The following is an 18,665-nucleotide window of genomic DNA, read 5'->3' as shown; positions in this document are numbered from 1 at the left end:
TGTGACCTCATGACTGACTGTATTTTCTTCTTTTTTTGTTTCACTGCGTGCGGGTGTATGGGCTAAAGGAGCCAATGTTGTATATATTTGGACAAGGGAAGTGATGGGACTGTCACTCGAAATGAGGGCTCTTTGGGGTGTAGGTGGATATGCGGGGTTTGTGTGCTAAAAGGGGATCTCTGGGCTTTCCTAGGGCCGGGCAAGGGGGAAAGGGACCCAGGTGGGGGCCTCCATGCTGGCCGGTTTAAGCCGGCCAGTGAACGGGAGTGAGGTGCTGCAGCCATCGGAGCCTGACAGAACAGGTTCCGAGTGGTCTAGCCGGGGTGGAAAGTTGGGGGGAAGGAACAGAGGTTGGGGGGGAGGAGTTTTACAAGAGGCAGTGGACGGGAGGAGTTGGAGACTGGGGGGGGGCGTACAACTCTTGGGTATCATGTACGGTACTCTTTCAGAGGTTGAATGGCGTTGAGGGGGGGGGGGGGGGGGGGGGGTAAGAACAAGTGCTACAGACTGATAACAGGTTTTAATTCTCTGTAGACAGTGGCCTAGCAATCAGATTTATCTGTTTTGATAAGGATTCAGAGCACAGTAGTTTGTTAAGTATGTTTGCAAAGTTGAGACAACAAACTCGAGTTGCAGATTCAGCTCAATTTTGTACAGCATGGTGGTGCAGTGGTTAGCACTGTTGCCTCCCGGCACCGAGGACCCAGGTTCAATCCTGGCCCCAGGTCACTGTCCGTGTGAACTTTGCACATTCTCCCCATGTCTGCGTGGGTCTCAACTTTACAACCCAAAAATATGTGCACGGCAGGTGGACTGGCCACTCTAAATTGCCCCGTAATTGGGGAAAAAAGAATTGGGTACTCTAAATTTATTTTTTAAAAGATTCAGCTCAATTTTACAGTTTTGTATGGTAAACTAAATTGTTAAGAGAGGGCGATATATGGGGCAACACGGTGGAGCAGTGGGTTAGCACTGCTGCCTCACGGCGCTAAGGTCCCAGGTTCGATCCCGGCTCTGGGTCACTGTCCGTGTGGAGTTTGCACATTCTCCCTGTGTTTGCGTGGGTTTCACCTCCACAACCCAAAGATGTGCGGGCTAGGTGGATTGGCCACGCTAAATTGCCCCTTAATTTGAAAAACAGAGAGAGGGCGATATTAAGAACTTGGGACCAGAAATGGGGTCAAAGACGAAGCAGGCAATTTAGGGGATAACAGACTGAGGGAAAAGCTGCTAGCAAGGAATTAAAGGGATATGCCCACACCTGGCCGGAGTTATAATGTCTTATTCAGACTTAAACCCGTTAATGGGAATGCACAGAGTGCCCCTGCTCACCCAGGATGATCCACTCGAGATCAGTTTTTCTTTGGGACACTGTTGTTTGACCACCATTAGCCTATTACAGAGTCTGATGGCCTCTTTTGTCCATAAATGGAGGTTAGTTGCATATCAATAGCTTGGCTCTGTTCTTTTGTATAAACGGGAGTGGGAAGTCAGACAGCTATAATAATGGGTTCAAGAGAGAGTGAGAGTGAGAATGAGAGTGAGTGAGAGAGAGAGAATAAGTGTGAGGGTGAGAGAGATAAAGCATCTTGTTTGAACAGGTAGCGGGAGAAGGATTTGAAAAGCCACAGAGAGAGGTCAGGTGTTCGAAAATGGTTCTGGAGTAACTTCACTAACTGAAGAAAAATTGCTTCATAAATGCAAGTATAACCTATGCCTGCCTAAGTGGTACGAGAACTACATGTTCCTTTGAAGTGCTGTTTAATGGGAACTCATGTGTTCGGGTTAAGAAACTACATGCAATCTATTATTGTTCGGGTTGAAGTTTAAATGGTTAAATACTATTTTTCTTTTCTGTGAATAAAGCTTGTTTATAAAATAACCAAGCCTTATTTCTTATGTTATCACTCCTGGAACAAATCGATCTTTCCACACCGTCTTAAAACTTTAAAACATTATGGTTCTGGTCCAATCTCTTAGCCACAGTTGAGCGGTGACCAGGTGTCCGTAACTCAATGACCTTAAAATGTCCATCCCATTTTAATGTTCTGTATTCCAATAATATTAAAAAGATAACAACAATTCTGGAGTTGACTTTGTTTTGCTATCCAGCCAACAAAAGATTGAACAAAATCCTGGAGAAAATGGCATAAAAAGCTGGAGCTCAGCAGAATCCTTGTGGATATCATATCCCAAGTTTAAAATAGTTTACCTCCTGAGAATTTCTTGAATCTTAACTGCCAACTGTGGCCTATATGGATCTAATGTGGAGTAAGAATGTTCTTTGTAGATTTTTCTCAAACAAAAAGGGTAAGTTTGGCAACTTCACACCCATGGAAGAGTTTTCTACCAACACAATGCAAAATCATTTTGATTGATACAAAATGTTTAGTACCAATCATATCAACAAGCTAGAACTAATATTTACACTACTTAGAGTCACTACTGATCATATTTGCTCTAGAAAATAGTCCACACGTTAGTTACAAAATGTATGAGCAGTACCTACCACCGACAACATCTTGTAAACTTTGCTTGAAAGTGGGAAAATAGCTGCTTTCTGTTGTTTCTAGAATTTTGGCCATTTTTCGAACAACTGGTGCCTGAAGCTGGAAGAAGAATGTGACAGTTAAATCAAGATTAACTTCCTGCTCATATTCATAAACAATTTTTTTTTTTTTTTTTTAAATATAAATTTAGTGTACCCAATTCATTGTTTCCAATTAAGCGTGTTAGCGTGGCCAATCCACCTAGCCTGCACATCTTTGGGTTGTGGGGGACAAAACCCACGCAAGCACGGGGAGATTCATAAACAATTATGACAATGGAAACTGAACTTTCTCCAATTTATGGTACTGACTGAAAGTTGAAAGTAAAGTAAGAATCAACAAGTATTCCATTATATCTGTTTGTACTCCACTTACTTGTTCATGAATGCACAGCAAGTTTTCTTTCCTTGCCTTCCAGAAATCCAACTCTGTCTTTGGATCTGGATTTAATCCTTGCAGCAATGGTTCCGAAGAATCCTTCTTCAGTACATCCCGAATTTGATGAGTCCATTTGATTACCATCGATTCAATTGGATGAACTATTAACCGGTCATAACGATCCAGCCTAAAGTGCACAAAGGAGAAAGACGACAGAAAAGCCCCAAGAATGTACCTTCCATTAAATATTATTAATTGAAACTGCACTTAAACCACTAAAAGGGAATCCAAAGCACCACATGGTGCTGGGATGAATTCTCCGCCAGCAGGAATATCCGTTCCACCGGCAGCGCACCCTGCCAGCTGGTTTCCCAGCCGCGTGGCATAGCTACAATGGGAAATCCCATTGGCCTGCAACAGGAACAGAGAATCCCGCTGCTAGTGACGGTGCCCCGCAGGGGAACACGCAGCCGGGGAGGCGGAGAATTCACCCCGCTCTCTTGGCTGGCATTTATTTCTTTGATTTTTCTCATTCTGCTTCCTATCTTTGCTTGCTTTTATCACTTCGGTCATTCAATCATTTCCTGATTTACACTTAAGCACTTTGCCAGCCATCCTCTCTTTGTCCTGTGTTTGTGCTACTTTCCCATTCCTCTTGTTCTGTTAAAATGCTGTTCATCTGTAATGCCTTTCAGCTCTGACAGAGCGAAAACCTGAATTATTAACTTGTTTGTTCTCTTCACAGATACGACTGACCTGCCGACTGTTTCCAGAATTCTCTGTGTTGGTTACAGTGGTTGCTGTTGTCAGCTAACAGTGAGCAACTGAATATTATAGCTTACAGTAGCCTTACTATTTTCTAATGTTCTACACTCATTACACAACAATCTTCGCCGTCTGGTGACTGAGAAATTAACCTCTGGAAAAGATTCTTCTTTAGCCAAAAGGTCAAATTTCTTAAATAGCTCCCAACTCCAAATAAGACAACAGAATCGAGGGGAGGGCAGGAATAAGAAACACATATTCAAGTTAAAATTAAGGGAAAAAGACTAGAATCATTTCCACTAAGAAAAATGTAGTTGCAAAATTAAAATAGTAGAAAATGGAAAAAAAAAAGACAAGTATTTAACTTTCTTGTTTTTAAATTAAAATTGAATTTTGTTTTTATAGATTTGTAGCACAGCATCACAATAATAAATATACTGGCTTGTGTGATTTTGCTACGTTTCTTAACATAAGGTTTTGTTTCAATAATAATGTTAGTGTATAGGCAACTAAACAATCATTCAGGGATGCGGTTCTGGGAAGACAGAGGGCAAGCAAAGTTAATTAGCAAGGATAACTACATGGGGGGGGGGGAAAAAAACATGGTCCTGATTTTTTTTTTTTTTAATTCATTTACAGAATGTGGGCATCACTGGTTAGGCCAGCATTTATTGACCATTCCAAGTTGCCCTTCAGAAGGTGGTGGTAAATTGCCTTCTTGACCACTGCAGGCCTTGAGGTGTAGGTAAACCCACAGTGCTGTTAGGGAGGGAGTTCCAGGATGTTGCCTAGTTGGCCCAGCGACAATGAAGGAGCAGCAATATAATTCCAAGTCAGGAGGGTGAGAGACTTGGAGGGGAACCTCCAGGTGGTGGGTTCCCAGGTATCTGCTGCTCTTGTCCTTCTAGATGATAGTGGTTGTGAGTTTGGAAGGTGTTGTCTAAGGAACCTTGGTGAGTTACTGCAGTATATCTTGTAGATGGTACATATGGCTGCCACCTTTTGTCAGTGGTGGAGGGGGAGCAACCAAGCGGGCTGCTTTGTCCTGGGTGGTGTTGAGCTTCTTGAGTGTTGTTGGAACTGCCCTCATCCAGGCAAGTGAAGAGTATTCCATTACACTCCTGATTTGCGCCTTGTAGATGGTGGACAGGCTTTGGGGGGGTCAGGGGGTGAATTACTCGCCATAGGATTCCTAGCCTTTGACCTGCCCTGGTAGTGGCTAGTCCAGTTCAGTTTCTGATCAATGATAATATAATGATTTAGGCCAGATATTGAGATTGGCCAATTAGAATACGAGTTCCCTGATTAGTGGCCAAATCAGGGAAGCCCTTTCTGTACATCTAACAGGGAGTGTCAGATCCTCTGCACTCCCGGTGTAGACAGCAGACTGAATGATCATGGTTGTTCAGCTGTTGGATTTGTAAATAAAAGGAATTCTGGTGACGAGACTTCTGCCTCCGTGGACCTATTACAGGTAACCCCCAGGATTTTGATTGTGGGGGGTTCAGCAACGGTAATGCCATCGAATGTCATGGGGCGATGGTTAGATCCTCTCTTTTAGGAGATGGTCATTGCATGACACTTGTGTCGCGCAAATGTAACTTGCCACTTGTCAGCTCAAGCCTGGATATTGGGGTTAACGGCAACGGGACATAACTCGCCAGTAACCTCAAAAGAAAACTGCCCACAAAGATCCAGCAACTTCTGTGGTGTGGATTTTCTGATGTTAATTGAATCAGCGCCAAGTCAAGGAGGTCAAGGGCACGATTTAACCAAATGAGAACAAAGTTCCATAGCGAGCGTGGTTAGTCGGGTGTTTCCCGGTGCTCACAATGCTGAGAGACACCCCGTTATTTAACACGCCCCCGGTTAGATAGGAGTCTCAGCAGGGAACGCAAGGCCAAGGCCACACATAGCCCCGTTTTCTGCACTGAGGAGCTCCGCTCACCGGAACTCCTCAGTGTAGCGAGATCAGGGTGCCAATTAAAAATGGCATCCCAATCCCTGGGGCTCCCAGCGTAACCCCCGATCCCCACCTCACTACGGGGGAGTCCCTGGGCTCTCCCACACCCTTCCAACACCCACCCCCAGCCCAATCTTCGCCACGTGAAAAATGTCAGCGCCAGTGCCACCTGAGCATCTTGGCAGTACCAGGCTGGCGCCAAGGTGGTACTGCAAGGGTGCCAGGCTGGCAGTGCAAGGGTACCACACTGCCCAAAGAGCAAGCACCTGGGGGCCTTCAATCTCATGGAAGACCCCCATGGGTGCCTTTCCATCTAGTCCCCATTTGTGGAGACCGGTACTGAACAGTGCTCACCTGAGGTCTCCGAAAGCCAAGATCCCAACGCCTTGCGTGACTCAGGAAACTGCATATTAGAGTGAGGCTAGCTGTCTCGCTCTAATATGCAGGGAGTGGGGTCTCCCGGCTTCTATGGCCACATTGCAACACAGCACACTGCCTTTCAGGCGCAATGTGGCCGTACAATCGCACCCCAAGTGACTAGCACCAATATCATCAAGCAAAGAAAGCAGTCAATCATACTGAAGTCTTCTCAGACAACAAACTAGGAAGTAAACGGCACACATTTTTCCCCACTTTTCATTAAAATTTTACAGAGAGTGGAATAATTGATTGGAACATGCGTATGGATTATGGTAGATGGTAAAATACCATTAACAAACATTAAAATAAATGTTAAAGTGATGAGTTTTCTTTTATCATCGTGAAAAACTTGACATTTCACAGACAAAAAATTAGCTTTTCCAAAGTAGTCATGTTTAAAAACCCAGATAGTACTTCATTCAATAATACGCAAGACAGCAGTGCAACTTCAGTAATTTCTACTTGTTTGCATTCAAGGAGCACTTCAACAGTGTGCCGTATGGAGAAGCAGAGAATCATTAACAATAGTTTCTGCATTTCCACATATAACTGTGCACATGTGGACTCTAGAAGTTGCAGTCAGTGATTCCATGCTTCAGAAGAATCAAGACGGCAAACGCCGACACATTTACTATTATATCTATTGTGAAATCTGGCCCGATTAAAATGTTCAAAATAAACTTAACCTGTTCACTGGAACCACAGGCACAACCAAGGCAATTAAAAGCCTGTGTACACAATCTGTTCAACCTCATGGGTCTAATTCACACACCCTTAATAGATAAATGTCATTCTTGATTATCAATCTGAACAGCACTCTCCCATTTTCAAGTTGTTTCCCACCAAGAAAATGATCCCTCAGCTAAGCAGCCAACCAGCCAGATGTCTCAAACAACTAGAAAGATTTTTTTGTTTAAAAAAAGAGACCCGCAGAGCTATATACAGCATTTCAAAAGGACAACAGCAGAAAGATAACTCCTGCTGAATATTAGTTAATGATCCTGGGAGGCTCCTGCCCTGGTGGGAATGATGTAAACAAAATTTGAGTACATATTGTAATCTTATGATGACATTCTAATTTGGACATGTGTAATAATCCACAGGAGGCAGGGGTTCCGTCACCACACCAGTATTTATTTGCAATAACTTGTGTACAAGAGCAGCTCCAAACAGTGCTGCTAGCATTCCAGTCAACTTAGGACTGCCTCACAAAGCCTACACAGGTGCTTATATGGGCCCCCTCAATGAGCTATCATTGAGGGAGCTCATACTCCAATTGGCCAACCAATAATGCCAATTGGAGGTCATTACACCCCCCCCCCCCCCCCCCAAAGGTCCGAGGAATTCTTGCCAGCTGGCATTCCTGAGCTTCTTCCTGCTCCTCCTGTCCGGGTCATTCTCCGACGTGGGTGAGGTGTACCTTATAGGTGCCCGTCTTTTCCTTGACGACCTCCTTGGAAGTTGTACTTCCTCCTCCTCGGGGAGAGGTGTCGCGGCGGCCTCGTCGAACGTGTCCATCTCCGACTCTGACGACTGGATGACGGGGTCTGGAGAAATTGCTCGGGGCTGGGGTGTGGGTATCTTTCCCGTCTGAGCTATCCCAGCTTGAGGCGGTCCTGCTTCGACTGCCTCCAGGTGTGGTTCTGCTGCCCTTATTTGGTCTAGGTGTTTCTTCAGCACCTTACCTCCTATCAAAACTTTATAGGATATGGGCCCTGTTTGGGACTCTACCGTGCCTTTGACCCACGTTGGTCCATTCTCATAATTCTTGACCCAAACTGGTGCCCCCACCTGGAAATGTCTCTGCTGCCGACTATTATCATGCCCCCTGCGTTGGACCTCCTGTTGTTTCTCCACTTTCCCCGTTAAATTTGGGAAAAGGAGACTCAGCCTCGTTCGCAGCCGCCTTCCCATTAAGAGTTCAGCTGGCGGTATGCCCGTTGTGGAATGCGGTGTGGTCCTGTAATCAAACAGCCAGTGGGAGAGCTTTGTGTCCATTGACGTGCTGCTGCCGGCTGCTTCTTGAGTCCCGCTTTTAGTGTCTGGACTGCTCTCTCGGCCAGGCCGTTGGACGCTGGATGGTAAGGGGCTGTTTTGATGTGGCGGACTCCGTTTCCCTTTAGGAATTTTCCAAATTCCCCACTTGTGAATGCCGTTCCGTTGTCCGACACCAATACCTCCGGAAGTCCATGTGTTGCAAACGAGGCCCTGAGCTTTTCAATTGTCGATGCTGTGCTTGCCGCGTTTACCCGGTGGACGTCCAAAAACATTTGGACAGGAATGGATGTTGCAGGTTCCGGGGTTTAGGTGTTTTAGTAAGCTCAGAGAAGGAGGCAAAAGAGGGGGAGGTGTGGCGCTGCTAGTCAAGAGCAGTATTACGGTGGCGGAGAGGATGCTAGATGGGGACTCTTCTTCCGAGGTAGTATTGGCTGAAGTTAGAAACAGGAAAGGAGAGGTCACCCTGTTGGGAGTTTTTTATAGGCCTCGTAATAGTTCTAGGGATGTAGAGGAAAGGATGGCGAAGATGATTCTGGATATGAGCGAAAGTAACAGGGTAGTTATTATGGGAGACTTTAACTTTCCAAATATTGACTGGAAAAGATATAGTTCGAGTACAATAGATGGGTCGTTTTTTGTACAGTGTGTGCAGGAGGGTTTCCTGAAACAATATGTTGACAGGCCAACAAGAGGCGAGGCCACGTTGGATTTGGTTTTGGGTAATGAACCAGGCCAGGTGTTGGATTTGGAGGTAGGAGAGCACTTTGGGGACAGTGACCACAATTCGGTGACGTTTACGTTAATGATGGAAAGGGATAAGTATACACCGCAGGGCAAGAGTTATAGCTGGGGGAAGGGCAATTATGATGCCATTAGACGTGACTTGGGGGGGATAAGGTGGAGAAGTAGGCTGCAAGTGTTGGGCACACTGGATAAGTGGGGCTTGTTCAAGGATCAGCTACTGCGTGTTCTTGATAAGTATGTACCGGTCAGACAGGGAGGAAGGCGTCGAGTGAGGGAACCGTGGTTTACCAGGGAAGTGGAATCTCTTGTTAAGAGGAAGAAGGAGGCCTATGTGAAGATGAAGTGTGAAGTTTCGGTTGGGGCGATGGATAGTTACAAGGTAGCGAGGAAGGATCTAAAGAGAGAGCTAAGACGAGCAAGGAGGGGACATGAGAAGTATTTGGCAGGAAGGATCAAGGAAAACCCAAAAGCTTTCTATAGGTATGTCAGGAATAAGCGAATGACTAGGGAAAGAGTAGGACCAGTCAAGGACAGGGATGGGAAATTGTGTGTGGAGTCTGAAGAGATAGGCGAGATACTAAATGAATATTTTTCGTCAGTATTCACTCAGGAAAAAGATAATGTTGTGGAGGAGAATGCTGAGCCCCAGGCTAATAGAATAGATGGCATTGAGGTACGTAGGGAAGAGGTGTTGGCAATTCTGGACAGGCTGAAAATAGATAAGTCCCCGGGACCTGATGGGATTTATCCTAGGATTCTATGGGAGGCCAGGGAAGAGATTGCTGGACCTTTGGCTTTGATTTTTATGTCATCATTGGCTACAGGAATAGTGCCAGAGGACTGGAGGACAGCAAATGTGGTCCCTTTGTTCAAAAAGGGGAGCAGAGACAACCCCGGCAACTATAGACCGGTGAGCCTCACGTCTGTAGTGGGTAAAGTCTTGGAGGGGATTATAAGGGACAAGATTTATAATCATCTAGATAGGAATGATATGATCAGGGATAGTCAGCATGGCTTTGTGAAGGGTAGGTCATGCCTCACAAACCTTATTGAGTTCTTTGAGAAGGTGACTGAACAGGTAGACGAGGGTAGAGCAGTTGATGTGGTGTATATGGATTTCAGCAAAGCGTTTGATAAGGTTCCCCACGGTAGGCTATTGCAAAAAATACGGAGGCTGGGGATTAAGGGTGATTTAGAGATGTGGATCAGAAATTGGCTAGCTGAAAGAAGACAGAGGGTGGTGGTTGATGGGAAATGTTCAGAATGGAATACAGTCACAAGTGGAGTACCACAAGGATCTGTTCTGGGGCCGTTGCTGTTTGTCATTTTTATCAATGACCTAGAGGAAGGCACAGAAGGGTGGGTGAGTAAATTTGCAGATGATACTAAAGTCGGTGGTGTTGTCGATAGTGTGGAAGGATGTAGCAGGTTACAGAGGGATATAGATAAGCTGCAGAGCTGGGCTGAGAGGTGGCAAATGGAGTTTAATGTAGAGAAGTGTGAGGTGATTCACTTTGGAAGGAATAACAGGAATGCGGAATATTTGGCTAATGGTAAAGTTCTTGAAAGTGTGGCTGAGCAGAGGGATCTAGGTGTCCATGTACATAGATCCCTGAAAGTTGCCACCCAGGTTGATAGGGTTGTGAAGAAGGCCTATGGAGTGTTGGCCTTTATTGGTAGAGGGATTGAGTTCCGGAGTCGGGAGGTCATGTTGCAGCTGTACAGAACTCTGGTCCGGCCGCATTTGGAGTATTGCGTACAGTTCTGGTCACCGCATTATAGGAAGGACGTGGAGGCTTTGGAGCGGGTGCAGAGGAGATTTACCAGGATGTTGCCTGGTATGGAGGGAAAATCTTATGAGGAAAGGCTGACGGACTTGAGGTTGTTTTCGTTGGAGAGAAGAAGGTTAAGAGGAGACTTAATAGAGGCATACAAAATGATCAGGGGGTTGGATAGGGTGGACAGTGAGAGCCTTCTCCCGCGGATGGATATGGCTGGCACGAGGGGACATAACTTTAAACTGAGGGGTAATAGATATAGGACAGAGGTCAGAGGTAGGTTCTTTACGCAAAGAGTAGTGAGGCCGTGGAATGCCCTACCTGCTACAGTAGTGAACTCGCCAACATTGAGGGCATTTAAAAGTTTATTGGATAAACATATGGATGATAATGGCATAGTGTAGGTTAGATGGCTTTTGTTTCGGTGCAACATCGTGGGCCGAAGGGCCTGTACTGCGCTGTATTGTTCTATGTTCTATGTTCTAACATTGAGCCCATGAAAGAGCCGGCATAGTCAATATGCAGGCGGGTCCACGGTCTGGCTGGCCATTCCCACGGGTGCAATGGCGCAGCTGGTGGCACTCTTTGCCCCTGTTGGCACTCCTGGCACCGATGTACCAAGGCTACTATGTCTATGTCCAATCCTGGCCACCAAACGTAGCTTTGAGCTAGCATCTTCATTTTAGACACCCCTGGGTGTCCGTGATATAACTCGGTTAAGATTGCCCGACGGCCCTGAGCTGGGACTATTACCCGGGCTCCCCATAATAGGATCCCATCTTCGTCGCCACTGTAATAATCCACAGGAGGCAGGGGTTCCGTCACCACACCAGTATTTATTTGCAATAACTTATATACAAGAGCAGCTCCAAACAGTGCTGCTAGCATTCCAGTCAACTTCAGACTGCCTCACAAAGCCTACACAGGTGCTTATATGGGCCTCCTCAATGAGCTATAATTGAGGGAGCTCATACTCCAATTGGCCAACCAATAATGTCAATTGGAGGTCATTACAACATGGAACAGTGTCCAACTTATGAAACAACTATATACATTCATATAATGTGTATAGCTGTTGATGCCATGCAAAGTACTTTCCAGACACCAGATGAATTTGTTGCTGTATTTTTGTGTACTTACCTTGACAACTTGGCTCATTCGGCAATCTCCTCACCTGAATCAGAAGGTTGCAGAATTAAGTCACACTGGAGGTCATAATTCATAGAATCATAGAATTTATAGTGCAGAAGAAGGCCATTCAGCCCATCAAGTCTGCACCGGCCCTTGGAAAAAGCAGCCTACCCAAGCCCACACCCACACCTTCACCCTGTCCCCCTAATAACCCCACCCCAACTTTTTTGGATGCTAAGGCCATGGTGAATCCACCTAATTTGGGCAGACATTTCAGTCAGTTGCTGAGGGAATGCTGTATTGCTTTTGGGGACAATGTCAAATTGCAAGTTCGGGTGGAGGTTAAAGATTTTCTATTTGAAGTCTATCTGGGTTCTGGCCACCAACAAAACAGATTAACTAATAATACATCTTCAATGCCGTTTATGGGCTATTACTGTATTCAAAATGGCTGCCTACAAAAACAATGATTGTGCCTCAAAAATAATTCACAGCCTGCAGCATTTTTGTGATGTGATAAGATGCTATAAATAAAAGTCTTTATTTTCAAAAATAGAGGGCTGGATTCTCCGTTTGGGAAACTGTTCACCCGCCTGTCATGATATTCAGGTAAACATCATGGTGCAAACATACATACATACTGATGGACAGATCAACGGACCAATCAATACACACACAACACCACAGCCAATCACAGGCAAGAGCAGACACACGATAAAACGGGGAACACGACACTTCCCGTTCATTCCAGCAGGAGACAGCTCAGGGCACAGAGCTCACAGCAAGCCACTCAGACATCCACTATGTGCTGAGTGCTACTCCAAGATAGTGTTAGGGATAGATCCACAGATTAAAGGGTAATGAACGAACCACAGTAACCAGTTTACCATTGTAAATATTGTTAGTAATAAAATTGAGTTGTACCATCCGCAACCGTGTTAGTTCGTCTGTGTATCAGAGCACCAAACACGACACCGCCGAAGCTAAATTGCACCTGTTTTACGATTCCCTGGGGTTGTAATGCGGCATGCAATTTAACCATCTTTATTAGTGTCACAAGTAGGCTTACATTAACACTGCAATGAAGTTACTGTGAAAATCCCCTAGTCGCCACACTCCGGAGCCTGTTCGGGTACATTGAGGGAGAATTCAGGATGTCCAATTCGCCTAACAGCACGTCTTTCGGGACTTGTGGGAGGAAATCAGAGCACCCGGAGGAAACGCACACAGACACGGGTAGAACGTGCAGACTCCGCACATTGGCCCAAGCCGGGAATCGAACCTGGGACGCTGGCGCTGTGAAGCAACAGTGGTAACCACTGTGCTACCATGCTGCCCTTCCATATTCCTTGCAATGCAAATGATATAGCATGGAATACAAGGGTTTCCCAGAGAATCCCGCTGTTGGGTCGCCATTGCGAGTGGGCCGCCCGATAGCGGGTGGCCTGATAGCGAGCTCATGACCCCCCCCCCCCCCCCCCCCAACCCCGTTGGTGTGCAACGTGGACCTCATTCGCGCTGCCAGCGGGGGATCTAATCGTCGCCCTTTTCCGTCCCATTGGGGAACGCAATCCGGGCGTCCCAAGATGGTGAATCCCACCCAGAAGCAATGAAGATTGCTGAGAACAAGCAGAATGCAACCTAAAAAAAGGATAATGTACAAAGATGCTTCTGGAGAGGTTGGAAGACTGACTTTAATTACACAATTAAATTTTCCTGGATTGAATGCTGGGTATTCTATTAAATATTCTGTAGGCAATGTATTTTACATCCCGTTTTGCTCTGCACAAACCTATAAAACTCTACTGAGGGATAAAATGCACAATCATGTGATATAGATAAAAATATTTTTCCATTTTAAAAAGTTATTTTTGTTACAACAAAAAACAGACACCATGCAGCATAGACACATGGAGGGTTTCAGACCAAGGGCCTTGATATAATGGAAAAGCTGGGTGACCCCCGGGTGACAGAGGTCATTGTGGAGGGCCCGCAATCAGTCTACTTGTGCGCTGGCACAAGTACCACGGGAAAGGGCATCTGGGGGCTCATTAAGCTTCCCAGGACGATGCTGGATATCATAGTTGTAGGTGGAGAGTTCGATCCTCCACCTCAATATCTTATCGTTCTTGATCTTGCCCCGCTGTATGTCACTGAACATGAAGGCAACCGACCGTTGGTCAGTGAGGAGAGTGAATCGCCTGCCAGCCAGGTAATGCCTCCAATGTCGCACAGCTTCCACAATGGTTTGGGCTTCCTTTTCAACTGAGGAGTGTCGAATTTCGGAAGCCTGGAGGGTACGGGAGAAGAAAGCCACAGGCCTTCCTGCCTGGTTAAGGGTAGCGGCCAGGGCAAAGTCAGATGCATCACACTCTACCTGGAACGTGATGGATTCGTCCGCAGCGTGCATCGTGGCCTTGGCAATATTCGCCTTGATGCGGTCGTAGGTCAGGCGGGCCCCAGCAGTCAGGGGAAAAACGGTGGATTTGATAAGTGGGCGGGTCTTGTCTGCATAATCGGGGACCCACTGGGCATAGTACGAGAAGAACCCCAGGTATCTATTCAGGGCCTTGGGGCAGTCGGGGGAGGAGAGTTGCAGGAGGTGGCGCATGCGATCGGGGTCGAGCCCTAGGACTCCGTTTTCCAAGGATGGCTAGTTGGGTTGTGTGGAAAACGCATTTCCCCTTATTATGTGTCAGTTTAAGGAGCTGGGCAGCATGGAGGAATTTCTTGAGGTTAGCGTTGTGGTCCTGCTGATCATGGCCGCAGATGGTAACATTATCTAGATACGGGAACGTGGCCCGCAGCCTGTACTGGTCAACCATTCGGTCCATCACTCGCTGGAAGACCGAGACCCCATTGGTGACGCCGAAGGGAACCCGGAGAAAGTGACAGAGGCGGCCAGGTCCCTCGAAGGCAGTGTATTGGCGGTCCTCCGGGCGGATAGGGAGCTGGTGGTACGCGGACTTCAGGTCCACGGTGGAGAAGACCCGGTACTGCACAATCTGATTGACTATGTCAGATATGCGTGGGAGGGGGACGCATCGAGCTGTGTGTACCGGTTGATGGTCTGACTGTAGTCGATGACCATCCGATGCTTCTCCCCAGTCTTGACGACCACCATTTGAGCTCTCCAGGGGCTGTTACTGGCCTGTATGATCCCTTCCCGCAGGAGCTGCTGAACCTCCGACCTGATGACGGTCATGTCCCGAGCACTGTATCATCTGCTCTTGGTGGCGACGGGCTTACAGTCAGGGGTGAGGTTGGCGAAGAGCGAGGGAGGGGCGACCTTAAGGGTCAAGCGGCTACAGACGGTGAGTGGGGGCAGGGGTCCATCGAACTTCAGGGTGATACTCTGGATGTTGCACTGGAAGTCGAGACCCAGAAGAACTTCCGCGCAGAGGTGTGGGAGGACGTAGAGCCTAAAGGTTTTGAAATCTACGCCCCGTACCGTGAGAGTCACGACAAAATACCCATGGATTTGCACGGTATGCGACCCAGAGGCCAGGCAGATGCTCTGGGCTGCGGGTAAAACGGGAAGGGAGTAGCGCCGTACCGTGTCCGGGTGTATGAAGCTGTCTGTGCTCCCGGAGTCAAAAAGGCAGGCCGTCTCATGGCCGTTGATCCGGACCGGCATCATAGCTTTTGCGAGGTGACGGGGCCGAGACTGGTCTAGGGTGATGGAGGCGGCCATGGGACTGCAGGCTGGCTTCGGACGGCGGGCGGGCTTCGGACAGCGGGCGGGTCGGTTGAGAGTAGCAGAGGCCTGCTGACAGACTGGCGAACCGGGGTTCCGGGAGGTGGCGATGGACCTCGAAAATGGCGTCGGAGATGCGGCGGTGGACTTCGAAAATGGCGTCGGAGATGCGGCGGTGGACTTCGAAAATGGCGTCGGAGATGCAGCGGTGGACTTCAAAAATGGCGTCGGAGATGCGGCGGTGGACTTCAAAAATGGCATCGAAGATGATGTCCATGAGGGTGCTGCATGGTCGGAGGCATAGGCACCCATGTTACAGAAGTTCACCTCCAGCGATTCAGCAAGCTGCACCTTTTCCCCGAGGTCGAGTGTCTCCCTCTCCAGCAGGTGCTGGCGAACGCAATGCGAGTCAATGCCGGCAACATAGGCGTCCCAGATCAGAAGTTTGGTGTGCTTAGTCGCCGACACTGCCCCGCAGTTGCAAGCCCCGCCGAGCACCCGCAAAACGCGCAGAAATTCTGCCAGCGACTCTCCAGGGCGCTGACGCCGCGTGGCAAGGACGTGCCTGGTGAACAGTCCGTTAACCCGTTTCACATACCGTCCTTTCAAGAGATTAATGGCTTCATCAAACGAGGCCATGTCCCCGAAGATGAGAAAAATTTGCGGTCTCACCCGGGAGATGAGGACTCGCAGCTTGTGCTCCTCGGTGACGGCGACGGCGGCAGAATTGATGAAAGATTCTAGACAACGTAGCCAGTGTGCGAAGAAAACATCGGCATCGGCTGGGTAGGGGTCGACTGCAGGTGGTCCGGTTTGAGACCCGGATCCATGTTAAACAGCTCTTTGATTTAATGTAAGTCAATTAAATTGATATGCCATCAATTAAGACGGAGAATGCAAAGTGAATTAACTATGGCTTTAATTGACTTACAACAGAGCTGGCAGCATGCCCCAGAATGAGGCAGTGTGAGAGGTCGCAGCTTATATACCCAGGCCCTATGGGGAGGAGCCACGGGCAGAGCCAAAACCGTACAACATGTAATATAGTGGCAATACTGTACAACACGTAATATGTGGCAGCACAATACAACACAGTGGTTTCACCACACAGGCGTCTCTGACGCCATCATGCTGGCAGGGCCTGATGGAGCTGGCACAGGTGGATGCCTCAATCTGCACTTACAGAAAAAAAACCTTTCCTCCCTTACCCCCATACATGCAACGGGGCAGGTTCAGCTCAGTTGGTTGGACAGCTGGTTCGTGTTGCAGAGTAAGACCAACATCGCGGGTTCAATTCCCGTTCCAACTGAGGTTAGTCATGAAAGCTCAGTCTTCTTAACCTTGTCCCTCGATTGAGGTGTGCTGATCCTCAGGTTAAATCATCGCCAGTCAGCTCTCCCCCTCAAAGGGGAAAGCAGCCTATGGTCACCTGGGGCAATGTTGACTTGACTTACTTTAAATACAAGGCCACATGCCTCGCCATGGATAAAGGGATCCATCCCAACTCACACAAGCACTTGAGCAACGCCGTCCCTACATGGAGAAGGGAAACCACACCACATACAAGCACCGGGGAACCTCCCTATCCCCCACACATACACAGGGGCAAAGCTCCCCCCAGCTCAGAAACATAGACACCACCTCATTGCCCTGGAAAGATACCATCAATGCTCACTGAGACGCACTCTCCAAATCAGCTGGGAGGACAGGCAGAATAACATCAGCGTGCTTGAAAATGCCAAGAGCACCAAGATCGCGGTCATCATCATCCAAAACCAACACCGCTGGACCTGGCACGCCTTTAGGGGCTGGTTTAGCACAGTGGGCTAAACAGCTGGCTTGTAATGCAGAACAAGGCCAGCAGCGCGGCTTCAATTCCCGTACCGGCCTCCCCGAACAGGCACTGGAATGTGGCGACTAGGGGCTTTTCACAGTAACTTCATTGAAGATAACTTGCGACAATAAGCGATTATTATTATTATTTAGGATGTCAAAGTCCTGACTGGGACAGGGCAGATACAGTAAATCTTCTTTGCCCAGCTCAAGGCAGGCATCTGAACCAGAGGACGACAAAAAAAAGAGCTTCAAAGGACACCCTAAAGTCTTACGTCAAGCAATGCAACATAGACATCAATGACTGGGAGACCCTTGCTCCTAAGAGACTACTTTGAGGAACCCCCTGATGGAAGGGACACAATTCTTTGAGAATACCCGACGGCAGGAAGAGCATGAGAAAGAAATACCAGCGACCTCGAGTACAAGATGATACACCATCAATAATAGACGACGAGTGATAAACGTAACTGAGGCTTTAATACACTAAACAGCAAGCCTCCTGCCTCTGGACCCGAACTGGGTCCAGAGGCAGAGACTTGCCACTTTTATACAGAAGCCTGAAGGGAGGAGCCACAGGTGGAGCCAGCCTGGACAAGCCCAGGCATGTACAATACAGCACAGTGAATAGAAGACAATAACATGGTTTACCACATTCACCCCGTTTAAAAAAAGTCCGGTGGGGGTGAAGTGGTCTTAAAGGTCCAATCTGTCGGGGGACTTGACCTTCCGCTGTGACCGCCTCAGTCACGGCTGTGTGGGCGCCGGCGTAGAGACCTGCGCGTCCGGGAGCATGTTGACTTCTTCTTCTTCACCCAGATGTTGAGTCGGCGAAGCGGGGGGCGGTGTATGGGCGGAGGTGGTGGTGCCTGTCCTCGGTGGGCCTGCTGGAGTCAGTTCATGAGGGAGGTGGGCGGAGGTGGTGGAAGACGGTGTAGGGTGGGGTGCGGTGGTGATGGTCGCCGGGGAGCCTGCAGGAGCCAAATCACGAAGGGAGACCGTGTCCTGCCGCCCGTCTGGGTGTGTCACGTAGGCATATTGGGGGTTCGCATGGAGCAGCAGGACCTTCTCGACGAGGGGGTCGGTTTTATGGCTCTTCGCATGCTTGCGGAGAAGGACGGGCCCCGGGACTGTCAGCCAGGGCGGAAGCGAGAACCCGGGAGGTGGACTTCCTGGGGAAGGCAAACATACGCTCATGAGGAGTCTCATTTGTGGCCGTACATAGAAGCGACCGGATGGCATGGAGCGCATCGGGGAGGACCTCCTGCCAGCGGGCGACTGGGAGACCTTTCGACCGTAGGGCCAGGAGGACGGCCTTCTAGGCCGTCGCGTTCTCCCTCTCCACCTGTCCGTTTCCCCGGGGGTTATAGCTGGTCGTCCTGCTGGAGGCGATGCCTTTGCTGAGCATG

At 48.2% G+C, this 18,665-nt stretch overlaps 1 protein-coding gene across 1 annotated transcript in view; it reads right to left on the bottom strand.

Annotated features, from left to right (window-relative positions):
- The window catches only part of LOC140425201 (dynein axonemal heavy chain 11-like), a 755,586-nt gene that overhangs the window by 717,900 nt on the left and 19,021 nt on the right, over positions 1 to 18,665 (bottom strand). The window contains 2 exon segments of the mRNA XM_072509215.1: positions 2,510 to 2,609; positions 2,925 to 3,114. Of these exon segments, the coding sequence (XP_072365316.1) occupies positions 2,510 to 2,609; positions 2,925 to 3,114 (290 nt within the window).

Source organism: Scyliorhinus torazame, chromosome 6 (assembly GCF_047496885.1).
Source record: "Scyliorhinus torazame isolate Kashiwa2021f chromosome 6, sScyTor2.1, whole genome shotgun sequence".
NCBI lineage: Eukaryota > Metazoa > Chordata > Chondrichthyes > Carcharhiniformes > Scyliorhinidae > Scyliorhinus > Scyliorhinus torazame.
Note: the sequence above shows the minus strand (reverse complement) of the source record. Positions and strands in the feature narration are given on the sequence as shown.